The sequence below is a fragment of the Vigna unguiculata genome, chromosome 6 (assembly GCF_037176805.1).
Source record: "Vigna unguiculata cultivar grain cowpea cultivar isolate G323 ecotype 2 chromosome 6, ASM3717680v1, whole genome shotgun sequence".
NCBI classification, from domain to species: Eukaryota; Viridiplantae; Streptophyta; class Magnoliopsida; order Fabales; family Fabaceae; genus Vigna; species Vigna unguiculata.
In genome coordinates, this window is record NC_140797.1 from 34,548,771 (window position 1) to 34,575,265 (window position 26,495).

A 26,495-nucleotide genomic window follows, 5' to 3' on the forward strand; every position below is an offset into this window, starting at 1 on the left:
GAACAACATTTTCTAAAATACATTTCAAGTAGAAGTGTTTTGAAAAACTTATTTATTTCCAAAGTTTGTTCTGGAAATCATATTCCCTAAAATCTTTTTTAAAATGTATTTCACGCATTTTGAAAACTTTATTCTGAAAATTTTATTTCAAGATTTTTGTTCTAAAAATTTAATTATGAAAATCTTATTAAAAATAATCCAAAAACCATGTTCCGAAAATTTTCATTATATTCCGCAAATTACTGTTTCAAAAGGTAAATATCGTTTCAAAATTTTATGTAGGTGGACAGAGAAAATGTGGGATGCAGCAAGTAAAATCTTAAAGAATTAGGTTTTGTTTATTTTTTACATAACATCATATCTATATTTAAAAGGGGCCTCTCCCTGCACCTCCAATGATTTCTCCTGTATCTCCAAAATTTATTTTAATTTCATTTTTGGCCATGGTTAAAAAATGAGTTACTATTTTTTTTACTGCAGTGCACCTCAAATACCCCCGCGCCTCACCGCACTGCACCCCTAAAAGCAGATTCCCTACACTCTCTGCACCCCCTGTCCTTGGAATCTTTGACCTTAAGCTTTTTTAAGGTGCAGGGCCTCCATTCTCCACACACTATCCCCTTCTCCCTCTTCTCCCACACACACAACACAGCACCCACCTTCTCCCTCTTCTCCTGATGCTATGCTTTTTTTTTTTTTTTTTTTCAAAAACGGATTGTGAAATCTGTTTGGCTTTTTTTTTTGTTTGGAAACGGACTGTGTAATCCGTTTCCTTTCTTTTTATTATTTTTTTTAAAAAAACAGATTGTGAAATCTGTTTGTTTTTTTTTTTGGAAACGGAATATGTAATCCGTTTCCTTTAATTTTTTTTTTTCAAAAGCGGTTTCCTTTTTTTATTTTAGGTGAAACGGATTGTGGAAGTCGTTTCCCATACTGCTGAAACGGAACCTAGAATCCGTTTTGGCTGTGTTTTTTGGTTTTGGAGTGAAATGTGAAATCCGTTTTATCATTTGATTTACTTCTTTAATTTTTATTTAAATTGTTCTTCAATTTGTGAAATTCAACCTACACTTACTTACAGTTCTTGTTTTGTTTTTGTTTTTACGAGTACAAAAAAAATGGAAGATGAGGACGAGTATTTCTTATTTAATAATATAATTTGTATTTTATTTTATTATAGCTATAGTTAGGACACGAGGAAATTTATCTAGACGTGGTTCAAATGATACCCGAGAGTTCCACACAAGGTGGTGCACGCACGTTTTTCACTTTGCCTGCACATTTATGGGAAACGGATTACAGAATCCGTTTCATACACTGTGAAACGAATTCTGTAATCCATTTCTTAAAAAAATTTGCATATATATTATTGAGTTGATGACTTAGTTTTCTAAGATTGGATGCTTGTAGGATCATCAGTAAGTTGCTACCATCTCTTAAAATAAACCAGTGTCAACATTAACCGTGAATAAAGAATAATACCTGTTTATTTATATCTTCCTTATAACTTTAATGGTGGTATTAGGGCATTTTTCAGTAAATAGCTTATAACTTAACTTCCTATCATATATACAACCACAACTAATACAACAAATAATTCCAGACAGAAACACATTTACCATAATCAAAAGTTGTAATAACAAGGACGAGCAAAAAGTTCTTCCCTCACTTGCAAAACAGAAGGAAGTGTTAACGGATAGAAAATAAATTAAAATTAATTGATGGCAAATAAAAAAAAGAAATATTTCTTTTCTGATTTACAGCTTTGCAGATGGAAACTAGTTTTACAACTAAAAATGACCGGAAGTGAAAGAAAGAACTACCAAAAGCATAAAAAATGTGCCACTAACTCAGACCTGAAAAATCACATCCGTGATATGTTTCCAAACATTAAATTACCTTAGAAATAAAACAAAAATGTGCCCTACGAATAGGGCATGCCTATGATTTCAGGGTACACTTCAATGGAACTGGCAATCACCCCAGCACTTGTCTTGGAGTTGAATCACTGCTTCATGTATTGCCATTGGCTTTTGGTCATTTTTGCTTCTGTTGTTTAATAACTTTTCTCTTTTTTTGTCGTAAATCGTTTCTCTTCTCCTCCCTGCAGGAATCACAAAATCATTAAGGTTTTCATAGAAAGGTTTATTTCCATAAGCTGGTTTAAATTTACTGATAAAGATATATTCTACGTCTACACGGAGAAAACATCTAACCTGGCTTTTGAAATCTCTTCCTTTGATGGAAATTTCCTCTTCATCCTCTTTTTGGGCTCAAATTCAGAAGATTCTTTGCCATTTTCTTTTACACCATTAACTGGTTTAGAAGGGAACTTTCTTTTCTTCGTCTTTTTGGATTCAGATTCGGAAGTTGCATTGCCATTTTCTTTTTTGCCATCATTTGATTTCTCCTTTTCATTCTCCACCTCAGTAGGAATATCTTCCTCCTTCTCGGCTGTTTCTGATGATTTTGCACCAGGCTTTGAGCTACTCATTTTTTTCAACTGCAATATTAGGAAGAATAAAAACTCAGTTTATTTTAACTATATACAAATACACGGTACTCAGATTCCCAGCTAATCTATAAAATTGGCAAAAAGAGATCGAACTTTTTCCAGATAAGAGGTAGGATACCAAAACTAACGGAAATAAATGATTTTTTTTGTATTGCACTCCGATAAGTACAACTGAACTCAAACCACAAGTTCTCAACATAGATAATTTGACAAGTTTCAAAACAAAAAGATAAATCTGTAGCCTGGTTTTACCCAAAAAATTGCAATCCAACAACTTGCTTTATATTCCAACAATTTCATTTATCATACTGATAATACATACCTTTGCTACAAAAAAACCATCCATATTTTGTACGTGAGGATAGAAACGCCTTGTCTTTTCCAAAGAAGGGTGAAAACGTTGTTCCCTAAACCTTATAAAACTGATGGAAAGCAAATGTCAAATATACTGACGTATATAATTCCTAATAATAACAACCAAACTACAAAAAAAAATCATTACCCTGGACGACCAAAATCAAGTCCACACGGAACCAGTTTAACATCCCGCTTTTTGAGTGCATAGTCAATAACTGCTTCGTTCTGAAGAATGATGAAAGAACTTGTATAATCATACGACATAAAAAAGGAAAGAAAAGAAAACGAACATACAAACTTAGAACATTCAACTGAAAAACAAACCTCAGCAACCATGATTGAGCATGTAGAATAAACAATGTATCCCCCAGATTTTGAATTAGCATCCACCATGTCAATTGCCGCAAGAATTAGCTCCTATAGGGAAATAAACCAGTTACTAAACAATAGTTTGTCAGGAAAAACTATTATTCAGGGGTTAGATTTGCTCTACCAACAAAAAAAAGAAATTTACTGTGAAAGAAGAAAGATGGAAAACTTGTCCCACTATTTGATGGCAGAATACAAAAGATGAATTATGCCACGGCCTGACTTTGCTCACTTCCCAAACAACATTTCAACATAAATGATAATTTACCTTCTGTAGCTGCGCACACTTCTGTATATCTTCCAAATTTTTAGAGGTTTTAACAGACTCATCTTTCGATATAACCTGCATACAGAAAGTACTTCAGTGTCTTTCAAAGTTCTTCAAAAAAAAAAATATCAAATCCACCCAAACATTGACACCCTAAATATTATTCACTATTTCTTACCCCAGTTCCACTGCAAGGGGCATCCAATAATACTCTATCAACAGCATTGACACCTAGAACTTTTGGAAGCTGAAAAAGATAATATAGACATTAGGCCTACAGATTATAGGAGTTACAAATGAAACTGACATGTGAAAATCTGAAGTTGAACCAAAATGCTTATTTATAAATTTACAAAGGATAACATATAATAATAATAAAAATAATAATAAATCAAATGGATAAAGTATGTAACAATTCCTATAGCAACAACTAGACATGCTAAACAAAACAATTTAACATATTACTATTGCAACAGTGAACTTAAAATCTGAGATGAACCAGAAAAACACTCTTGCAGAGCATGAACAGAAGCTGAGACAAACAGTTGTCAACCTATCCAGATAGGGTTGAAGCTTTCAAACCGATATTTTTCTCCTGAAGAAACAATTGCATGAGCAAGAACGTTTTTTTGAAACAGATTTTGAATAAGGCTAGATTGAGGTTGGCAGTGAAGATGTTACAAGGGATGGAAGACAATGCTCTTTTCTTGAAATCACTATCAATTGAAATAGTATGAATATAGTCATCATTAACATAATTGTTAGTCTAACGACCTGCACCCTATAGTTCCAGTTTCTTTTCTTTACATTCTTTCTTGTCACAAATATTTGTAATGTTTCTCTCACCATTTCATAACAATATAGGGGAAGCCCTGATTCTTTACTCCAAATTGTCAAACCAAACAAATTATAGAGAACAGAGAAGCCAAATGGATAGTCTAAGAAAATACAAAACCAATGACTATAATGCAATCTTATTGCAGTAAGGACATCAAAGCTCTTTTGTAACAAATACAAGTAAACACTAAAAAATAGCAGTAATACAAATGATGCTAACCTCCTTTCCATCATAGTTACAGACTACAGTGTTGGATACACCCATACGATGCAAATTTGCAGTCAATGACTTAAGCCTCGGTACCTTCATTTCATTTGCAAAAATTATTCCTGCCATAAAAAATAGTATGATTGGATTACTAGAAACATGAATTTCACGAATTTACAAACATAAAACTTGAAGAAAATCGTGCAGGTAAATCAGTGACTCAAATTCAAATATCCAAGGGTCTGTAAATACCTCAACATAAAAAATGAATAGGATAATGCTTTTTTTAGATCAGTGCAATGAAAAGAACTTTACAGACTATTTGGGACCAAGTAATTGATGTACAATGTTTGAAATAATAAAACAAATAAAAACACTATAAATACCAGTGTTCTTCATTAGAGCAGCAATGTAAGTTGTTTTACCACCAGGTGCAGCGCTGCAAAAGGCATAAACTTCCTTCAGGAAAATAAAAGTATTGCAAAAAGAAACATTTTCTGCATTGCTACCAAAACCAATAAGTGCTCATTAAAAATGTGAATGATAATACCAACATCAATTAACCTAAGAAGCAAGCACAGACACTCTAAAAAGCAGTCATGCATGTCACAATCATGTCAGAGCTTGACCATGTTAGCCACTGCATGAACACTGAATATTGCTACATTTTTACAATGATGTTTACTTACGCCATATCAACAACTCGTTCCTTCTCTTGAGGAGCCAAGGCCATGACAGGCAGAAAAGAGCTTGCACTTTGTAACTACAGAAAGAACTAGTAGTAAGTGAATCGTGCAATATTAAATGAAATGCAATGAGAAGCCAGTGGTAGAAGGGCACCTACCATGTAGAAACCAGCCATATACTCAGGAGTGGCACCAATTGGCACTTGAGAATCATACACAACAAGTCCAACCTGCGGATAAAAAATTCATCACAGTTTCTTGTTAGGTTCTTGCCAGTACTCATGACAAAAAGAACTACACAATAACAAGGAGTCAATAGCAGCAAAGAAATATAAGGTCCAGATTTGCAAGACATGGGTCCTTCTTACCTTTGACCATTTGCTTAAAGGATCCAAATTAACACCCCTATTTATCAAAACATCAGCCAAATCCCTTCTGCGTGTCTGAGTGATAGCAGAAGAAAAATTTATACTATCAGCGGGGAACATGAATAAATCCACATTAAGATATAAACCCAAAATGACAGAAATGACATGCAACCTTCAATGTATTAGTCCTTAGACATATAGGGCGTGGCTTTTCAAAGGCTTCAATCAGTTCCATAAGTTCAACAACTGGAAACATCTGAGATAACAAAATACAAAGTTTTCTTACAAATTTTCATTACACAAGAATGAAACACAACTCCCTTTGTGTCCAGTCACATCAAGGTTAAAACGAACTCAAAGGGCAATAATAGCATTTGGGAAGAACTAAATGTTCAATATGCTAGCAGTAACCAACCTCCACTAGAGCACCCATTAGAAACTCGTTGTAGCCATAGTATGTGCAAATATCTTTCTTAAGCTGTTCAACATAATCTTTCCTGGTTGCCCCATCTTGCCTCAAAACCTTAAAATTTGAAAGAACACGAACAACTACAAAAACGAACATTTAAAAGAGTTACAACAACATAACATGTATTTAAATATTCGTTTAGAGCCTTCCAATATGAAAATCCTTCCTCCCAAAGCAACAATAGGAGAAGCAACTATATTGATGGATTAGAAAAAACGTGTATTACTTTTCCCAAACACGCACTTATAGCACAACCTGGACAGTATCCACAACAGTCAAAGAGAGTAAGCAGCATAGTAAAACTTACTCTCTTTAATCCTCCTTTGGAGATTGGAAAGATCAGGTGGACGCAAAGCCTCTTCTTCGAGTTCCTAACAGCCAAAATGAAAAAGAAACATTTTCAACCCATGTTCCATCATCCAATAATTTAAAAACAAAGAGTAGCCGGTTTAAACTGCCTTTGGGTTAAACACCTTGACTAAGCTTAATAGCAGCTCTTTACATAAGCTTGCTTACTTAAAAAGCACGACAAAGCAAACACATTAAACTTACATTGCATGAGAGGTAAGAAAAATAAAAATAAGCTACAATAGCTCTTCCTAAATCCAAAATAAGCCCTGACTTACAATTAGCTTACATAGCATTCTAAAAAAGAAAATACTCATTCTAAACTATTCACCTATTATTTAAGCAAGCAAAGAGGGTTCCAAAAATATGAAAAAAGAGAAACCTCTTGGGTCGGTAATCTGAACTCATCAGACTCTTGGTTGATATTGAGCTGCATTTCGGCTTCCGCGTCCTCTTCCTCTTTCGCCTTCTCTTCATCAATAGCTCTCGACTTCTCCTCGATGTCATAATCATCAGAATCAGAACCAGAACCTGAGTCCGAACCCGGGGCTTTCCCTGCCAAGAAAAGCAATATACAAACATCAGAAGAAAGCAACAGCAACAATCTCGAGAACTACACACGCGAGCATTCGAACCAGCACCTTCATCATCATCATCGCTTCCTTGGAGGAAATCGTCTGCTAACGGATCGTCCCCTCCAGAAGAGAGCTCCGACGCAGAATCTGAGTTGTCATCGCCGAGTTCGAGTTGCTGCGGTTGCTGCTGCGACGGCGTGTCTTCTTCGGATTCGGAGCTGGAATCGTGCTTGGGTTGGGCCTTCTTAGGGTTCTTCGGGGACTTGCGTGCCTTCGAAGGTTTCTTCCTCGCGGGAGCCATTGGAAAGTAGTGAACGAAGCAGTAAATGGGTAGTGTGGTTTGGGCGCAGAGTTTCTTCTTCTTCTACTTCGGAAAAAAATAAAATTCGGCTAGGGTTTAGGGTTTACCAGCAGACATGCCACGACGACGTTTTATGCTTTTATTATCCCAAGTGAGACCAAGGGTTGGCCCCTTGGGCCTTGCTTCTTTACAGAATTATCAATAAATCAATAATTACTAATTTCGTGTCATTTTATATATTTTTTATAATTAAATAAGTTTTTGTTAATTCTAAAACTAGTTTATATTGAAATTCATACGTTCAAAATTTATTTATTATCATTCTATTCCCAAATTTTAATAAATATATAAATATTGATTCCAAATTTAACTTTATTACTTTTAATTAATAATATTTATGTATATTTATATATATATATATATATATATATATATAATCAAAATTAACATCCAACATTATTAATTAAAAAATAATGAAATAACTATTATAATCAAATTTACATATTGATTAAATATTAGATATAAAAAAATATTTAAAAAATTTGGAGGTATCAATGATAATGTGAACCAATTTTGAAGATACTAAAATTTTATTTAATTTGTTTAATTTGTTTATGTAATTACTTTTTTAAGGAGATTTCATAGTCAGGTTGAATATACTAGTGTACACACGTGCGCTATCACGTATCTATATATGCAATTTTTTAAATATGAATGATAATATCTTAGTATATTCAAAATAATATGTAATGCTATTAAGTTAATATATAAAATAAATTTATATTTATTAAAAATGAAGTGAAATGTTAAAAATAAAGTAAAATGAATAGAAAAATTAATTATTGATAAATAAATAAAAAAGATAAATAGTTTTATAGAAAATAGTTAAAAATAATCATTAATTTAAAAAATTTAATAAATAAATATATTGTAAAGAATATAATTGGTATTATGAGATGTGGATAAAAAAGGGAATTCTTTTTATATATCGTTATAGACGTAACTTTCACATTATTTCACTTTGAAAAAAATAATTTTCTCTTTTATATTAATTTAGTGTTTTAAGTAACTTGTAATAGCTTGTTATGTTAAAGATAAAAAGATATTCTGGTAGTAGCAGGTATCACGTTAGGTCAAAATATTCACGCTAAGCTTTTACTTTTAACTTATTAATTACTTTGAACATAAATCACTGTTACTTTAGTCAATTCTGACTAAAATTGTTTTTTTAGGGTGAGTTTTTTATATGCATAGAAAAACTACAACAGGAACCAAACTAAAAAAAACTTTAATTTGATAGATGTTAGTTTGATATATTTCGATAGATATACTTTAATTAACGAATGACAGGGAAAAAAAATTCAATGTTTTATTTTTCAGATTGATTCTGTGAACAACACGATTCTTTATAATTTATAATTATTTGTCAGTTATTTATTTGACATACGAAAATAAAAATACTTTGTCATGTGTATATTTATCAAGAAGGGTGATAGATAATTTAAGTTGAACAGTGATAGATCAACTCCGACTTGATTAAAAATCGATATCAGTTTTCAACTCAAGGACCTATCATTTAGTTGAAGATTATTAAATGGATTCTGAAATTATGTTTAAGTTCATTTAGTCTGAAATTTAGTTGAAAACAAGGAAATCGATGAAAATGCATTATCTCAATCACTTTAGTTCCTAAATTAATATGATCTACTTAATAATATTATCATTATATTCTTAACAATCTTACTCAATGTGACAAGATAGGTATTGTGTAAGATGCCTGTATAGCTTATAAGCTAATAACAATCATCAAAGTTGAACTTTCATTATTCAAAGCAAACTAACAAATCTTCATTCTTCAATGCATGACGAAAAGAATAAAAATTTGAGTACAAGTAGTATCATACAATGGACAAAACAAGTATGAATAATGCCCTCAAGCATTCAAACCAAAAATGCATTCCTATGCAAAACTTTGCAATACAAAACATGAAAAAAAATGGTAATTGACAATTAGAAATGGCTGTTCCCAGTGACTTGTAATGTCCCTTACCCGGTAACTATTCTTCAAGGTATTCATTTTCTCTAATACCAATCTCAAGAAAAGCTTGGGGCAGCCAGTTTCAGAAGTGCTTCTGGAACAGCTTCACTTAACTGCAAATGTTATTCAAACTATTTCTTTTCCCTGATAATGGTATCAAGACTAGTTTTTAGTTCACTCAAATCCAAGCTCTTGGAAGCCGCATTTGCCAGTTTCATTTCATACTCAGCCACTTCTCTTTTAACTCTATCAGTTGCCAGAATTTTCTCAGATATTTGTTCAAAACGTTTGTGGATGCTAACCAGGAGCCTATAAACCTGCAGCCCTGTTGGATCCTTCTTTGCTTCCCTGAAAGGATATAAAATAGAACAAAATTGCACATTACTTACCTTGGGTTTAAAAGCAAAATAACTAGTAGTATACTTTCTCTTCATCTCACTCTTCTGATTGCCTTGTATATTTCAATTTCATTTATTTTTTCTTGCCTGTGCATAATGATTAGTAGTATTTGTGTGGCAATAGAACTTCCATACCTAAAGACAATTTCATCTGCAACAGCATATGTTCGATGCAAGCGTTCTCGGATAGAATTACTCTCCAGTTGAATCTCCCGAGTATCTTTCAAGATACGCTCAATATCCGTGTCTTGTTTCCGGGTATTTTTTGTAATCTCCTTTATCCTGTCAGTATAGGATTTCCTGGATGCTGCTTTCTGCTGCTTCTCAATATCTGCAGAAAGTTTCAAATTTTCCTCCTCCCTAGAGAATGAGGGAGAGGAGAGAACATCTCAGAAGGTATATGCATTTTCTTAGGACTTTATGCATAAGAAACTAGAAGAAATATAACTTACAAGAAGTTTCTATATCTATCAGTAATGGGAAAAGATATGGAAGTTTCATTTAAGATATCTTGCATTTTCAATCTGTCTTTGCTTACTTTTATTAAGAAATTTATTTCAAAAGGAAAAATCAATGCACAATAAACTTCATATGTACCTCTTCACAATTTCAGATGAAATGAACTGCTCTTCCTGCTGCACTTCTCTTATCTTCTGAAGCATTTCTAGTGCATCTGGATTGTTTGAATACAGAGACTCCTCAAGACTTCTCTTTCTCTCCTCCGGGTGTTTTCTTGCAGCGTCCCTGAGACACATCGAAAACAAAGAAGTTAAAAATCATTCCACTGCCTTCACTCTCTTGAGAACCTGAAGAAAATTATTCTGTGCTCAAGAATTATCATTTTTGTCTTATCAAAGTAATACACCCCTTCCCCTTTATACAGGTCAAATTGAGCATTGAACTACTCTATGCTGTGCCTATGCTGCTGACCCAGAATTAAAGAAAACCTAATAAGAGATGGCATACTGAAATAAGTAATTTTAGAAAAAAACATATCAACAGTTTGACCTACCACTCAGATTCCAAAGTCAAAAGGTGATCCCTTTTAGCTTGTACTTGTTCATTCAACTGGTCAATGTAGAAGTCAACAGAATGTTGGTTATTAAATATCATTTCAGCTGCTTCCTTCATCAGTTCCAATTCTCGTTCAAGATGCTCTAGTACTGAAGTCTTTACAGTTACTTCATCAAAGAGTTCTTTCTCCTGAATTTGAAATTTATCAGTTTCAGTTCAAGTCTCATCTAGTCCAGCATCAAGCCTAAAGAAAAGAAACATATAAGCCATATACTTCAATTTTGTAAGACCTTTTATACACTTTAATTTCAATAATACCTCTTTGTTATACACGCCTTTATAGTTGGACATAGTAGATAAGGAAATAAGAAAAAGTACAAAAATCATATTTTCTCAGTTAGACATCAGCTTATCATGAGATAGTTTAGGAAACATACTTTTTGCTTCAAGACTGTCAAATTTCCACACTCAATATGAGCAGGATTCTCTTTATTTTCTATCGAACCTCCTCCATCATCAACTTGTCCTTCAGACAGTTCCTGTGCATTTAATACACAGTTGAATTCATCCTTGATAAAACCTTCCATCCTAGAGTTGGATTCATCTTTGTTCGCCTGATTGATAAAAACATCACCCTTGGTACTCTCTGTTCCATGTGTCTGGGTGTCCATCATAAGAGCATTTAATGTGCTTTCAACTATAAAGTAATCACCAATTATCTCTTCATTGTCTTCATTTTCAGTTGGGTCCTACAAAGAGCTTAGCTAGCTAGCTTTTCCTACAAAGAGCTTAGCTAGTTAGCTTTTCCTACAAAGAGCATAGTCTGTGTTTAGGTCTACTACATATATGGTTGGCTTGGCAACCATTTAACTTTTACACAACTACGAAATCCTCTACACCAAGATTTCTATTAACTTATGCATATCTTCTTCAGATGGATACAGGAAGAGCTACAAGCAGAACATATATTCTTTTTTTAAGTATTAACACAGTAACACTGAACACAAGAATCACAATGAGAAGAAAAGCAAGCAAAGACACCCACACTAACATCAACCATCATAGATACAATACAAACATTTTTCATTTAAAACATCATAAATCCCCAGTACCAAAAAGAGAAAATACAAAGACACAAACACAGCTACAAATATGACAATGGTACACGAAATAATAACAACTGAAAATATAACGCTCCAAAGTCCACACAACCAAAACAAGAGCATGTAGTGGTGGGGGATTGTTCTACAAAACAGCACTCTTCGAACATCAATCGTATTAGCACACCATTTTAAGAATTATCATACCAAGAAGCCTCACTTTTTCACACTATACATAATCAGGTTAAGTTGGATAGCACACAAAATATGCTTATGCAGCTTACCATGCCTAGTTTAGTTCACAATTCACAGGCAGAACATCAATCGTATTAGCACACAATTTTAAGAATTATCATACCAAGAAGCCTCACTTTTTCACACTATACATAATCAGGTTAAGTTGGATAGCACACAAAATATGCTTCAGCAGCTTACCATGCCTAGTTTGGTTCACAATTCACAGACAGAACGTACCATTGCAACCCCATATTCCTTAATTGTATCAGAAATGCAAATCCACCAAAAGGCACATGAATGCCAATTGTCAAGAATTATAATTAACTGACAAACATCAACTTATAAGATAATAATATGATGACTCTTGTAAATAAATAAATTAATTCATCAAAAGATAACAGTGAATTGTTCAGCAAACTAGAATAAAAAGAATTAAAACAAAGAATGAAAAACGACATGAAGATTTGATCACTGCTGAATGATCTGCTATTCCCAGTCACTATTCCATTAAGCTGCAATAGTTATACACAGACAGAACACCGCACACCAGAATACTATTCACAAATGGAAAAATCTAACTAAAAAGTAATCATTTTTATTGGTTCCCATACATCCAAATACTGACCAAGAAGGGAAAATTGCAAAAATTGAGCATTGTGATAGTACCTGGGTGAAGCTGATATCTTGAACTGACCCAAGTTCTCAATCTCGAAGGTAATTTCGGAGGTGACAAAACTCCGGAGGATGTTAAAGTTTGAAGCTCTGAATTTGTAAGAATGGTGTCTGAGTGTCTCCTTGGAGAGTCTTCACTCTGTTTATCAGACACCAAACGTCGTCGTATCTCTCGTGCCATATCTGATAGATCAAAGGTTTTATTTTATTATAAAACAAAAAGATGAATTTTAGTATTCACACTATACAAATTAAGTTATTAGTTTATATAACTCCAATGAAATGAGTAGTTTGAAGATACAAGTTATATTTAAAATTTATGGTGAATAAAATGCATTATAATACAATATTTATTTTTTTAACTATTAATCAAATTTTAAAATACTCATCAAGTAAAATTAGACATCGATTATTTTCTTTTTGTAAAATAAACAACTTTTTATTTTATTCATCAAAATATATTATTCTACTAGATTATAGTAGTTAAAGTGTGCATAATAAGTGTATATATTTTGATTGAATTAATCAATTAGTTCATTGAATGTCAATTGATTCTTTCTTGATCTTGTAATATGACTATTAATTTCATGAATTTGTAATATTTGTAGATAGTTTATATTTATTATTGTCATGTTTTAAAATAACTCATCAAAAGGATTAATTATCATATTATAAATAATATCGGTAGAGGTTGAGAAAAATATATGTTCAAACATATAAGAGGTTGAGAAATTTTCTTAAATATATCTTCATTAAATAACTTTTATAGACATTTTTCTTAATAAATAATTCTTCAATTAGATGATATTAAGGAATCAATTTTATTTATAATTTGTTATGTTTTTATCTTATTATAAGAAATAATGGTGCATTTAATAAGAATTAAAGGTAATGTTAAAGACTACTCAATAAAAGTTTATGTGAAATTAGAAAATTTTGTATAATGTTGTCTGGAATGTGCTTTGTAATGCAAGATATACTAATTTAGACAAAAAATTGACAACTTACTTCTTTTTTTACTTGCAATGCAATGGTAAGTGTATTAGATTTCATCTTAAAAGTAAAATTGACAACTTACTTATTTTTTTTACTCACAATGCAATGATAAGTGTATTAGATTTCATCTTACAAGGGTAATATGTAATGATCAACCTTATGATTTAATATCACTAACATTTTTATATTTCTAGAGTATGATATCAATATTTTTTTCTCAAACTTGAATAATAAAGCAATTCCTACCTCAGCTATTTTCTCATTAGTTAGTATTATCTTCGACTCTTAATATTCAATAAGTTTTTTTCTTTCATTTTTATTTTTCTAAATGTTTTGGATTTGTGGCAAGAATTCGTGTTAGAGTTGCTCCTCAACTATGCATATCACAAGTTTATTGATATTTTTGTTTTACAAATGGTTATAAAATTAAAAAGAGAATCTCAATATCTCAATAAGATAAATAAAAAAGGAAAGGAAAGAAAGAACCAAGATATGTATCGGAAAAGACATGTAATACGAAAAATGAAAAATAGAAAGCTAAAAAAAGAGATAAAAAAAAGGAGTTGAGAAAAAATAAAATCCATGAAAAAAATGAGAAATAAACAAGAAATAAGTGCTGAAAAAAATTTATAATGATAAAGATATTTTTTTTATGATTGTGTAAATATTGTTGTTCTGTTCATGGAACAATATGAGAAAAAGCTTTTACAACAACACATCATTTGATTTTAATGTGGTTTTAATGAATAGTATTTGTACGAATTATAGTTTTGAAACAATAAAATGAACCTTTTTATTAAACTATTATGTTTCTCTTAAAGGAAGTATACTCATGATACTTAAGAATGAATAAAATGATATGATATATAAGAGATCAATAACTTTGATTTTTCTTTGTAATTTTATTATGTTTCCAATTAAGAGGTTGAATAAGAGAAAAAATATATATTCAAACTAGACAACAGAACACCTTTTATTTTTTTAACGTAAAATTCACTTTATTTAACGTTGCCTAAGAGAAAGATTCTTGAAGATAACATTTCCGTCAAAGGCTCAACGATTGCATTCACATTCTTTTGTCCTCATTTCTTTGTGAAACAATGGTTTTATGAAAAGCAAACCTGTGAGTGCACCTAATTAATGGAATGCTGAAAAATTGAAGGAAATGGGTATTTTAAATGTTCAGAATCTCCTCAAACCAAACGTTCTTCATTTTCTTATTATGCATATCATAATGGTTGAAAACACACCGAAAACTTTTGATATTGGTTAAAGGGCATGTATACTAGGACTACATAGAACACACCAACAACTTGTCATGAAAAGTTTGTGTCACACAAACCAAAATTTTCCCTTTATATATACCCATGATTGTTGGTTCGATGCAGTTGACTCAACACATCAAAACTCAGTTCCTAGACTTCATTGATCATGGAAATTGGGAGAGAGGATGAGATTGTGGACATGCCCATGTCACCCCCAATAGTTGATTCCATTATTAACAATGAATGTTGTCACCACAGAGAGTTCATGTCTCAGACATATCTGCAGAATAAGTACTCAGAGATTGATATAGACACTGAAGATTCCAATTTTGATCAAAATCGCCCCCTCCCCATATTTCTCAAGGTACTAGGAAACAATGCCTTTAAGTTGTAGGACAAAATGACACAGTAATTTTTTGAAAAGTGAATAGTGTATGCCTTTAAGTTTGTTGATTGTTATAGTAGTTACCTTAAAGCCAATACTTGGCACTGTTTTTCATTGAATGACAGTGCATAGAAATTAATCTCTGGTTTATTTTCTAGAGTAGTGTGTTGACTGTTTAGAGATTAAACCCCCAACTGATGTGTTAAAAAGTGTATTTAGGAGAATGTGCTACCTGCATTCCTCTTCTTTTGTTTTGTGTTTGTTTTTGTCTTTTGTTGCAAATGGACGAACCAGTATTAGAATCAAGTAACAAGTATCATTGCTTGTGTTGGTAAGCCATAACTGCACTAGTCAAACTCATTGAAATTATTTACTCTTCCTTTCTCATGTGCAGTTTGAAGATGTGGAGTATAAGGTGAGAAATAGCCAAGCAGGCTCAGGTAACGTTGTGAAGTCAATGGTGTCAAAGGTAACCAAACACCTCACTGTGGAAGAAGATAGATACAAGAAAATTTTGAAGGGCATCACAGGAAGCATAGGCCCTGGTGAAATTCTTGCATTGATGGGTCCTTCTGGTAGTGGGAAGACAACCTTGTTGAGAGTTATAGGAGGAAGATTAGTTGAGAATGTAAAGGGAAAAGTAACTTACAATGATGTTCGTTTCAATCCAGCTCTCAAGAGGAGGTTAAGTGGTTATCATAATCATATATGTTACTTCAGAAATGGAATCCCTACATTCACACATCAATTGGAAGCATTAGATTAAGATCATTAAGTTCACAGTTAAGATACATATCTTAAGTTGAACTAATTGAGATAAAATATGAGTAATCTGATCTTCATTTAATGGTTCCAATTATCTGATTTGTGAATGCATGAACTCCCTGAATGTGTTACTTCATGTTCTTGATACTTTCATAGAAGATGAATGTGTGCTAATATTTGTTATTTTCTTTTTCCCCTACCTGCTAGGATTGGGTTTGTGACACAAGAGGATGTGCTTTTCCCACAGTTAACAGTTGAAGAAACTTTAGTCTTCTCTGCACTTTTGAGGCTACCAGGCAGTATGAGCAAGCAGCAGAAGTATGCAAAAGTAGATACCACCATCAAGGAGCTAGGCCTAGAAAGGTGTGTTTTGCACCATATATATGCTTATGACAAAATTAGAGAGAGTTTACTTCAATTGAAAGACATAAATGTTTTCCCTATATAATCTCTTGCATAACCATAGATGTCGCCACACAAAAATAGCTGGAGGATATCTGAAAGGCATATCAGGAGGAGAAAGGAAGAGAACCTGCATAGGCTCTGAAATTCTTGTTGATCCTTCACTATTGCTACTTGATGAACCAACTTCTGGGCTTGATTCCTCCTCAGCAAACAAACTCCTTCTCACTCTTCAAGGACTTGCCAAGGTATGTATTACTAAATTTAATCATGTTCCATTATGCCAAAAATGTTCAAATGCAGATATAGAACCTAAATGCATGAATATATATGCCGAATGCCGAGAGTCACATCTGATTTACTTATAGGCTGGAAGGACCATAATCACAACAATACACCAGCCATCGAGTAGAATCTTTCACATGTTTGACAAACTACTTCTGATATCAGAAGGCTATCCTGTTTACTATGGAAAAGCTAAGGAAACAATGGAGTACTTCTCATCTTTGAGATTCACCCCTCAAATACCGATGAATCCTGCAGAGTTCTTGCTTGACTTGGCAACTGGAGAAGTGAATGACATAAGTGTTCCACCAGATATCTTTCAAAATGAAGAATCTTCTGACCCATCAAAAATTGTTATTGAAGTAGGATTTTCCTCAGACGTATGTTTATGTACACATTTTCATCTCTTATCAGCTTGCTATTTACTGTTTCTTCACTTTGTTAGTATTTACAGCGCACATACAAATCTCTACTTGAGCCAAAAGAAAAAGAACAGAACCATAGAGTAGCAAGCACACCAGAACGCCTTCAACTAGCAATTCAGGTTAAGATGGAGTGGACATGTAGTTGGTTGGACCAATTTATGATTCTCTCCAAGAGAACATACAAAGCAAGAAGAAAGGAATACTTTGATAAGCTAAGAATAGTTCAAGCACTTGGGATTGCACTCTTGTTGGGGCTCCTTTGGTGGAAATCTTCAATCAATACTGAAGCTGGACTCAGAGATCAGGTAATTTCCATGCCATTATTTATCTCATGTTGCAATATCAAGTTTCTAATCACAACTTATGTTGCAGGTTGGTTTAGCATTCTACATCTGTATATTCTGGACATCTTCATGCATTTTTGCAGCAGTCTATGTCTTTCCATTTGAAGAGTACTACTTGGTAAAAGAAAATAAAGCTGACATGTACAGATTAAGTGTATACTATGCATGTAGCACTCTATGTGACATGGTGGCCACCATTTTCTATCCTACTTTTTTCATGCTCATCTTGTACTTCATGGCTGGCTTTAACAGAGCTGTTGCTTCCTTCTTTTTGACACTATTAACCATTCTGTTAATAGCTATAACAAGTCAAGTAAGTTGTGTGTTAAAAGTACTCAATGGATGAGTTAGTGGTTCATCAATCATTCATTCATTACCATCCACAATTATGTCAACAGGGGGCAGGCGAAATGTTTGGAGCTGCAGTTATGAGTGTTAAAAGAGCAGGTGCTGCTGCTACTTTGTTACTAATGTTATTCCTTCTCACAGGTGGCTACTATGTCCAGGTATATGCAATCACTTTATTTTGGTATGAATGTTTTTCCCATAATAAGTAGCAACAATACTAATAAAAGGAGACAAAACTAGGACTCAAGTTCTGCAATTAATTTAGTCAGATATTTATCCTTATTTGAGTGATCGATCATTCACATTCATTTCCATTGTGCAGCACATACCAAAGTTCATGAGATGGTTGAAGTATTTATCCTTCATGTACTATGGTTTTAGGCTTCTTCTAAAAGTGCAGTATTCTGGAGACCAGTTATATGATTGTGGAAGCAAGGGAGGGTGCAGGACCCTGCAGAGTTCTCCAACATTTGACAGTGTAAACTTGAAGGGTGGATTGAAAGAAGTGTGGATTCTGCTAGCTATGGCATTAATCTTTCGGTTGTTGGCTTATTTGTGTCTTCGTGTAAGAATTGTTGGTAGAAAAAACTAATGTATGATGGAATTCATTGCTTGAAATATATGTTACAAACTTACCACCATAGAGAACAATGAATAATACAAAGTCACTCAATTACTGCTGTTTAGTTGGAAAAAAAAGAAGAAGAAAACTCTCAAACTTGTTTGCTAAACATAAAATGGAGCTTTCAATTTCTTGTTTGTTACAGTAAACAACTAATGGTCAAGTGAGTGTTGCACAAGCTGTTGTACAAAAGAATAAAAAACTCATTCATGAACAAAATATATATTCTTTTATACATACACACACTTTATACTATTATTTAATTTCGAGTAAATAAATCATTAAAAAATGATATTTCACTATTTACTAATACAATCAAACTTTTTATTGATAATAAATAGTATATTGTAATGAGGGTAAATTTACACGAGAAGATACGCCTCATATTTAGCATAAAATAAGAAAGTACTAGTTTCAAGGTTCAACATATATGTACATAAAGTTTTCAATTAAGTGTCCATTTAATTCCTTTTCACCGAATAATATTTCATTTATAAGTTTCATTATGAAATTTCATAACGAAAAAAAAAATTCAGATAAACTTATATTAAAAGTTATTAATATGAATTTAAAAACATAGACCTATCACCGATATCTTTTATGTTATAAAGGTTTATTGTATGTTTGATTGAATAAATAAAAGTGGAATAATTCTTTGATGTATTTAGTAAGAAAAAATATGAAGGAAAAATATAAACATATAATAACATAAATTTGTTAATAAGAATTTTAAGTGTTCAAAGAAAAAAACCAATTTATATCTTGATAATAAAAGTGGCTTTTCTTCGCAAGTCGAAACTATAAAAGAGTGATTTTTTTTTTCTCTTTCTTCTTGCTCTTTTTAAGTTATACCAAACAATAACAAAAATCGATAATTTTTTTTATCTTTTGTTTTCTTCCATTTTCTTTCATTCGAAACATATGACAGAAAAGTCAAAAGAGGATTTATTCTGATATTTGATGAACAATTATTCTTTCTATATCATTCTATTTTTTCTTGTTCTCGTTAAATCCACGCACCTTCCTATTTTCTCACACAAAAACAAAAAAAAAAAACACTAAAAAAACATGAAGCCACTCATTCATCATACCTCTCTGTTAGTCAAAACTCTTTGAGTTGCTTTCTCTCTCTTCTGTCAGTTCATAACTGGCAAACACTGTCACCTCTGCTACATCATCATCCATCCATGGAACTTGTTCCATACTCTGAACCCTCCTCCACCTCCCCGGCATGGCAGGACATGTTCCGATCCGCCTCCTCCCGCCACCCCTCCTCCGCCCCAGCTCCCCACGCGCCGCCCGAGACACCCCACGCGCCCTCTCCCTCCTCACACGCGCCGTCCAATCCGTCATCCGGCGGTGACCCAGATGGAAAAAACACATTTTCCGGCGATGCCCAGGTGCGGCTGGCCCTTTACATAGCCATGGCCCATGCGGGTCTCGCATTCGCCATTTTTATTCTCTACACGTTCTCCAAGCTTCTAGAAGAGTATTTGAGACCTCTGCAATGGGCCGTGCTGTGTTCTATTCCCCTCAGGGGCATTCAGCAGACCCTCGTAGCATTTTGGTCCGAACCACTCCAATTGGGTCTCACAGAAACCGTTCTAGCTGTTCCTGTTGCTGTTTTCAGGGTTTTTGTTGGCACACTCGTTGAGATTCGTGAAGCTTCTTTCAGAGTCGTTTTGAGGACGCCAAAGCCCCAGCAGAACCTCCCCTCTAGGAAGCGTAGTGGGTTCTCGAAGCTGCTTCGTTTGCTTGTGTCTTTCGGGATTTTCATCATTGCTTATGAGAAGCTTGGAGGGTTTGGGGCTTTGTCACTTCTTATTCTGGGATTTTTGTTTAGTTCAAACAATGTGGATTCCACTATGCACACTTTGTCCTCTTTTAGGAGCCTTAGTTTCAGGCGTAGTGCAATTAGTGCCTTTTTCACCAGAGGGATACTGAGGAGGTTGAAGATTATTGTGGCGGTTGGACTCATTGTTGGCATGATTGTGGGGTTTTTGAGTGGGGTGATTTTCTTCTCTTACAAGATTGGTGTTGAAGGGAAAGACGCAGTGATATCATTGAAATTGCATGTGGAGGAGAGCAATTATGCTGAGAAGATTGGTGTGAAGAAGTGGATGGATGAGAATGATGTTGCTGGGATGGTGGATAGTTACACTACAAAGGTATATGAGACTGTTTCTGATCAGATAGATGGGTTGGCCGTGCAGTACAACATGACTGAATTTGTCTCTGGCATTAAGCATTTTGTGATATCTAATCAGGGAAACTCCTCAGTGCCATCCAAAGCCCTTATGACTCCCTCACCGTACGCTGAGAAGTTCCTGAGCTTGAAAACCAGGGTTAGGAACCGCGAATGGGGCCATATTTATGCAGAGGTTGATTCAATTTTTCGGGAGCTTGTGATCACCCGTGAGGATTTGGTTGAAAAGGCAAAAGGGTTTGCCTTCAAAGGAATTGATGTGTCTCGGCAAATTTTCGCTAGTAGTAGAACCGTGCTTGGCAGCAGTTCAAAGTTTATGTTTTCCATAGCCAATTCTATAATCTCTGGAGCTGCTGAGGTTATCAATTTTGTGTCTCAGTCAATGGTGTTCATTTGGGTTTTGTATTACCTCATCACATCAGAGAGTGGTGGAGTGACAGAACAAGTGATGTACATGCTTCCCATTTCAAATGCTGCTAGGGTCAGATGTGTTGAGGTTTTGGATAAAGCTATTTCAGGAGTGCTTTTGTCCACTGCTGAGATTGCATTTTTTCAAGGGTGTCTTACTTGGCTTTTGTTTAGGTTGAACAAAATACATTTCTTGTACATGTCCACCGTGCTTGCATTCATAAGTCCTCTCCTTCCAATATTTCCATCTTGGCTTGCAACAATTCCAGCAGCCTTGCAATTGGTGTTGGAAGGCAGATACATAATGGCCATTGTGTTGTCTGTTATTCACCTTTTTCTCATGGACTATGGAGCATCAGAGATTCTATTAGACGTGCCTGGGAATAGTGCATACCTCACTGGGCTAAGCATAATTGGTGGAATGACATTGTTTCCATCTGCTCTGGAGGTAATTATTTTTTTACCCTCCTTGATTTAGTCTTCTGATGATTATTGAAGCATCAGTCTCTCACTGGTGATGCTTCATGTTTAGCTGAATTTCAATTCTTCCATGCTTGTTTCTGCATATAACAAAATTGCTCTTTAGTTTTAGTTTTTATGTTAACTTGTTTCTTTTGGACATTGTTGGTTTAGAATAGAAAACTGGTTTACCTGCATAACTTGATTCAAATTCTAGTTTTAAGCTTCAAAATGTGGCTATTAAGTTGATTTGATCTTCTCCAAACTAAACTTATATTTGCCACTCTTGAAAATAACGTGCCAATGCACATCCATCTATTGAACTGTTCAATGAACAACAATTGGTATAAAGCTTCTTGATTCTTCTGGGTTATGTTTTTCTCTTTCAAGTATTATCTTTCTTTGTTAGGGGTCAGAATCCAGAGAAGAATTCGTGCCATTAGATGAAAATTAGATTGTTCAAATCTTATATCAGCATTTTAAGTTTGATTTACAAAGATAAAATATGAATCTTCCAATATTCATTCAACAGTTTCAAATGGTCAATACCCAACTGTAAGGAATCTTGATCCTTGGCATCATCAGACTTGAATTTTCCTGCTGAGTCTTTACTTTCAATGTTTGTTTCATTTCTTATCATGTTTGGTTCAGTCTATAAGGTACTTTGGTTAGATAAATTTCTCTTACGGTATCACATCAAATCATTACATTGACGAAAGGGTGGTTTATCTGGTTCTGCAGGGAGCTATCATGGGGCCATTAATTACTACAGTTATGATTGCAGTGAAAGATTTGTATGCTGAATTTGTGTTGCAAGAACCTAAGGACAATCCCAAGCAGAAAGCCAGCTAGCTAAGCTTCTTCTTCTACCTATTGTCCATAAAATTATTTATTTGCAGATGAAGTTTGGTGTAGCTGCATGATCTTCTTTGCCATTGTTGATGGAGTTTGCATTTAGATTTTTGAGTTGCTCATAGTCACCCTACACAATCTCATTTTTATCTGTATCATTAGGTTATTATAATTGAAAAAAATAGGATCATTTTATTAGTTCCAGGGGTCATCAAATATTTTCACTTGGTGGCAGTGTTTGTAAAAATTGTACACAATTTGTATTTGTATCTGTATCTGTATTTTATTCCTGAAACATTTTTTCTTATTCTTTGTACCGAAAGAAATGAAACTCATGCTGGCTTTTCAGAAATATCAGTGGATTTAATCATGAAGACGAGTTTCATTCACTAGCATCATTATGTGTATCTGTTACACGAGAAGAATAGTAGTAACAGGGTTTTAATTTTTAAACTGAAATTTTCAATTATCTAATCTCCATAGGAGAAGAATTCACAAGACTTTGTTATATTAAAATAATTAAGAATATTATGGTAAAATAATAATTAATAAATTATAGAATTCTACTGAGTAATATGAGTAGCGTTTGATGAATATGTTCTTAAACAAATGAAAGCACACGAATTCTATATTATTTATGCGATGCCTTTTAAAATAGAATATATAGAAAACATAGGGGAAAAAAGTGAAATACAAAAAAAAAAACCGTAATAAAAAAGAAGACATGGGCTTTTTATCCAGGCCCGTGTAACATATTTATTACTTATTTTATTTTTCATGCTTTGGTAAAGTGTTCAGAAGATGAAGAACCCTAATCTAACATTTCTTGTCATCTTCTCTCGACATAATCGCGATCTCACTTGGTTCTTAGCGCAATCTTTATTGTCGTATTCTTCGTCGTTGCACCGTCATCAAGCCAGGTAACTATGATTCCCTACGTGCTATTTTTTTTTCTTAATTTTCAACAGAAAATTTGACCCGTTAGATTAGAAGAGTCTGAGCCGTCAACTTTGTTTATTTGACCTGAGCCAGTCCATTGTTTCTAGAAATCCTGAAAATGAATTGCGCATGCTCTTAATGAAATTGAACCGTCTGTTTATTCACAAAGAAAATTTCGGTTGGATGTTTGAGTTGTCGGTATAATTCAGTTTCAAGATGAATTTTTTATTCATTTTTCCATGGTTTCTTGAGTCCATATGGAATTGACGAATTATTTTTTAATTAGTTTGTATTTATATTGTAAATGATTTTTTTATTGATTATGAAAATATAGATAGGTATATTTGAGTTGTTTATGTAATCGAGTAGCAAGATGAAATTTTTATTCTATAACGATAGCTTTTGAGTCTCGTATAAAACTGAGAAATTACAATTTTATTTTTTCATTAAGTCTAAATTTGAATTGGTCGTGGACCGTTATTCAAATATAGGATCCACCTTGATTCATCTTCTTTTTCTAAAGGAGGTGAAGTCAATTTTGCAGTGAAGTCTGACATTACTTCACCTTTGATCACTCTGCAAGGCTCGTATTCGATATTTATACTAAGATAATTCAATTAACCATTTCACCATTTGACCTAATACGTTTGGTTTCCATCCCAGGCATCCCATGGTATTAATAATCTTTCATTAGACCACATGATCTTTCCTGTATTTTTTTCTTTACATTGGTACAAATTTTAAACTTTTTCTTATCATCTCCATGTCCTATAATAAGTATCTCAACATTTTCAAAGAGAATTTTCGATCATCTTCATAATCATCTTTCACATTATCATCTTTCATATTATATTATCGACTGCTCAAAATTAAAAGTATTGGCATTATTATTTTCAAAACATTATTAAATTTATTCAAGTTTATAAAAGAAAATATATTAATAATCAAAGACGTGAAAACAAAATTAAGACACAAATGATAGCAGACATGATTAAGGTAAGAGAAAGTGTGAGCATATATAGTCATAAACCCTAACGCAGTATTCCTTTGAGTGGTTGGAAGTGTGTGAAGTAATTTGGGATAGTGAATTCAGTTGTGTGACCCCGTTTCTTTTGTGCGATTTGAAGCAATGTGAGAGAGCAAATTTGGAGATGGATGGTTTAATTTATTCCTGCAAAAGTGCGGTGATACTCGTATTATGTGAGGGACATTATGAAAATACCCTTCTGAAAATACCCTTCTGTTTTCTTGTTTTTCATACAAAAAAATATGTCATGAGTGTAAGAATTCATAACCGTGTGTGATTGTTGAGTGCATCCATGGAGGGGAGGGGAAGAATATGAGGTGCTTCAGTGTGGTGGGGAGGAAGAGGATGGAGGTGGTGGGTTGTGGTGGCGAACTTAGGTGAAGGAGGTGGTGCTATGTGGCGGGAATGAAGTCCCATAGTGCTAGGATATGCACACTGGTCAGTGCAAGTGTGTGTGTGTTGTATTTTTTTTTTAACTTTTATTTAAAATTTAGTTGTATAATATTTTTAAAAATTAATTGTATAAATTTTTTTAAAATTAATTGTATAATTTTTTTTACATTCATAAAAATTTAAATTTTTTTACATTCACAAAAATTTAAATTTTTTTACATTCATAAAAATTTAAATTTTTTTACATTCATAAAAATTTAAATTTTTTTATTTTAAAATTTCATATAATTTTAATACTTTTTATAATTCAAATTAATTATTTTAATTTTTTTAAGAACATCAATTAAAAAAATCAATCTCTTTTTACACAAGAGTTTTATGGTAACTTAATATTTATATCTATTTTAACAATTAATTTTATCTATTACATCAATTAAATTTCTTACTAATTTTTATAAAACTTATCTTCAAATTCACTCACTTTACTCTTTAAGTTCACTCAAAAAAGCACAAAAATTTATTTACCCAAATTTACACAGATTCATTTTCAAACTCTCCACCATATCCATTCCTCAAAGGAACACATCCTAAAGGTGTGTTTGTTTAGTAGATGGATTTGTGATAAAGTGTGAAGATGAATTTATGTAAATTTGAGTGAATAAATATGTTTTTTTAGTTGGATTTAGAGGGTAAAATGAGTGAATTTGAAGATGATTTTTGTGAAAATTAGTGGTACACATTCTTAGGGTGTGTTTGTTTAGTAGGATGGATTTGTGAGAAAGTGTGAAGATGAATTTATGTAAATTTGAGTGAATAAATATGTTTTTTTAGTTGGATTTAGAGGGTAAAATTAGTGAATTTGAAGATGATTTTTGTGAAAGTTAGTGGTAATGTGATAGATTAAAAAAAACTTGTAATAGATAGAATATGAAGATTAGTAAAATACCCTTGATAATAAAAATGTATGAAATAATTTTTTGATTAGTCAAAAACATTAAATTTTAAAAATATTATTTAATAAATTTTAATAAAAACATAAATTACATTAAATTATTATTATTATTTTTATAATAATTACTATTATTTGAAATATTATTATTAATTATTATATATTATTTTTATAATTTATTGTTATATTTAATTACTATATATTATTTATTTCTATTATTTGATTATATATATATATATATATTATTACACACACATTACACAACATTGGTTATGTAATCGGTGTCGCTTTTCACACTACATCAGCACCAATTATGTAACCAATGACATACACACATCACCGCAGTTATGTAACCAGTACACAATCCCTTGTAACATCGCTCCCACTCACACACCATCCAATATTCTCACCCAATACTAGTTTTACACCAACTACAAGGTTAATTTGGTAAATTTAACTATAATACTCTCAAATCATGACATACAAGCAAAGATGAAATATGGAAGGAATTTTGCAGTTCCTGCAAATAAATGTACATCTGTTCAAAAAAAATAATTGCGTTTTCACAAATCCATACGTGCAAATATACACAAAAGAATAAAGCTTTGAGTAAAAGAAAATGATTATATGAAAATATTATATTTGTAACCTTGCAAATTTATAAT

At 32.8% G+C, this 26,495-nt stretch overlaps 4 protein-coding genes across 6 annotated transcripts; 2 read left to right on the forward strand and 2 right to left on the reverse strand.

Moving 5' to 3' along the window:
* Positions 1-1,729: 1,729 nt before the first annotated feature.
* On the reverse strand, positions 1,730-7,419 carry LOC114188843 (S-adenosyl-L-methionine-dependent methyltransferases superfamily protein). Of its 2 annotated transcripts, XM_028077502.2 has the most exons (17): positions 7,067-7,418; positions 6,808-6,980; positions 6,385-6,448; positions 6,024-6,157; positions 5,781-5,864; positions 5,609-5,683; positions 5,399-5,470; positions 5,244-5,317; positions 4,941-4,993; positions 4,567-4,676; positions 3,688-3,756; positions 3,510-3,584; positions 3,197-3,289; positions 3,018-3,097; positions 2,838-2,937; positions 2,217-2,503; positions 1,730-2,104 (listed from the first exon to the last, which is right to left on the reverse strand). In XM_028077502.2, the coding sequence occupies exons 1-17, from the start codon at positions 7,299-7,301 to the stop codon at positions 2,038-2,040; spliced, it is 1,845 nt and encodes a 614-aa protein (XP_027933303.1). In that variant the 5' UTR covers positions 7,302-7,418; the 3' UTR covers positions 1,730-2,037. The 2 variants fall into 2 exon arrangements, with proteins under 2 accessions (XP_027933303.1, XP_027933302.1); XM_028077501.2 differs by having other exon boundaries at positions 3,018-3,289; positions 7,067-7,419.
* A 1,676-nt stretch (positions 7,420-9,095) lies between these two features.
* Positions 9,096-12,925, reverse strand: LOC114186838 (uncharacterized). 2 transcript variants are annotated; one of them, XM_028074882.2, is made up of 6 exons: positions 12,755-12,925; positions 11,189-11,558; positions 10,750-10,940; positions 10,335-10,481; positions 9,873-10,097; positions 9,096-9,687 (listed from the first exon to the last, which is right to left on the reverse strand). In XM_028074882.2, the coding sequence occupies exons 2-6, from the start codon at positions 11,423-11,425 to the stop codon at positions 9,471-9,473; spliced, it is 1,017 nt and encodes a 338-aa protein (XP_027930683.1). In that variant the 5' UTR covers positions 11,426-11,558; positions 12,755-12,925; the 3' UTR covers positions 9,096-9,470. The 2 variants fall into 2 exon arrangements, with proteins under 2 accessions (XP_027930683.1, XP_027930684.1); XM_028074883.2 differs by having other exon boundaries at positions 11,189-11,529; positions 12,755-12,897.
* Positions 12,926-14,929: 2,004 nt separating this feature from the next.
* On the forward strand, positions 14,930-18,571 carry LOC114186783 (ABC transporter G family member 26-like). Its single transcript, XM_085674228.1, has 9 exons — positions 14,930-15,385; positions 15,801-16,098; positions 16,363-16,534; positions 16,638-16,821; positions 16,942-17,220; positions 17,304-17,588; positions 17,656-17,940; positions 18,026-18,133; positions 18,298-18,571. Exons 1-9 carry the CDS (start codon positions 15,188-15,190, stop codon positions 18,565-18,567), a joined length of 2,079 nt encoding a protein of 692 aa, XP_085530354.1. The 5' UTR covers positions 14,930-15,187; the 3' UTR covers positions 18,568-18,571.
* A 1,076-nt stretch (positions 18,572-19,647) lies between these two features.
* LOC114188159 (transmembrane protein C9orf5 protein) lies at positions 19,648-22,874 on the forward strand. The gene is made up of 2 exons (XM_028076710.2): positions 19,648-21,659; positions 22,412-22,874. Exons 1-2 carry the CDS (start codon positions 19,785-19,787, stop codon positions 22,520-22,522), a joined length of 1,986 nt encoding a protein of 661 aa, XP_027932511.1. The 5' UTR covers positions 19,648-19,784; the 3' UTR covers positions 22,523-22,874.
* Positions 22,875-26,495: the final 3,621 nt, after the last annotated feature.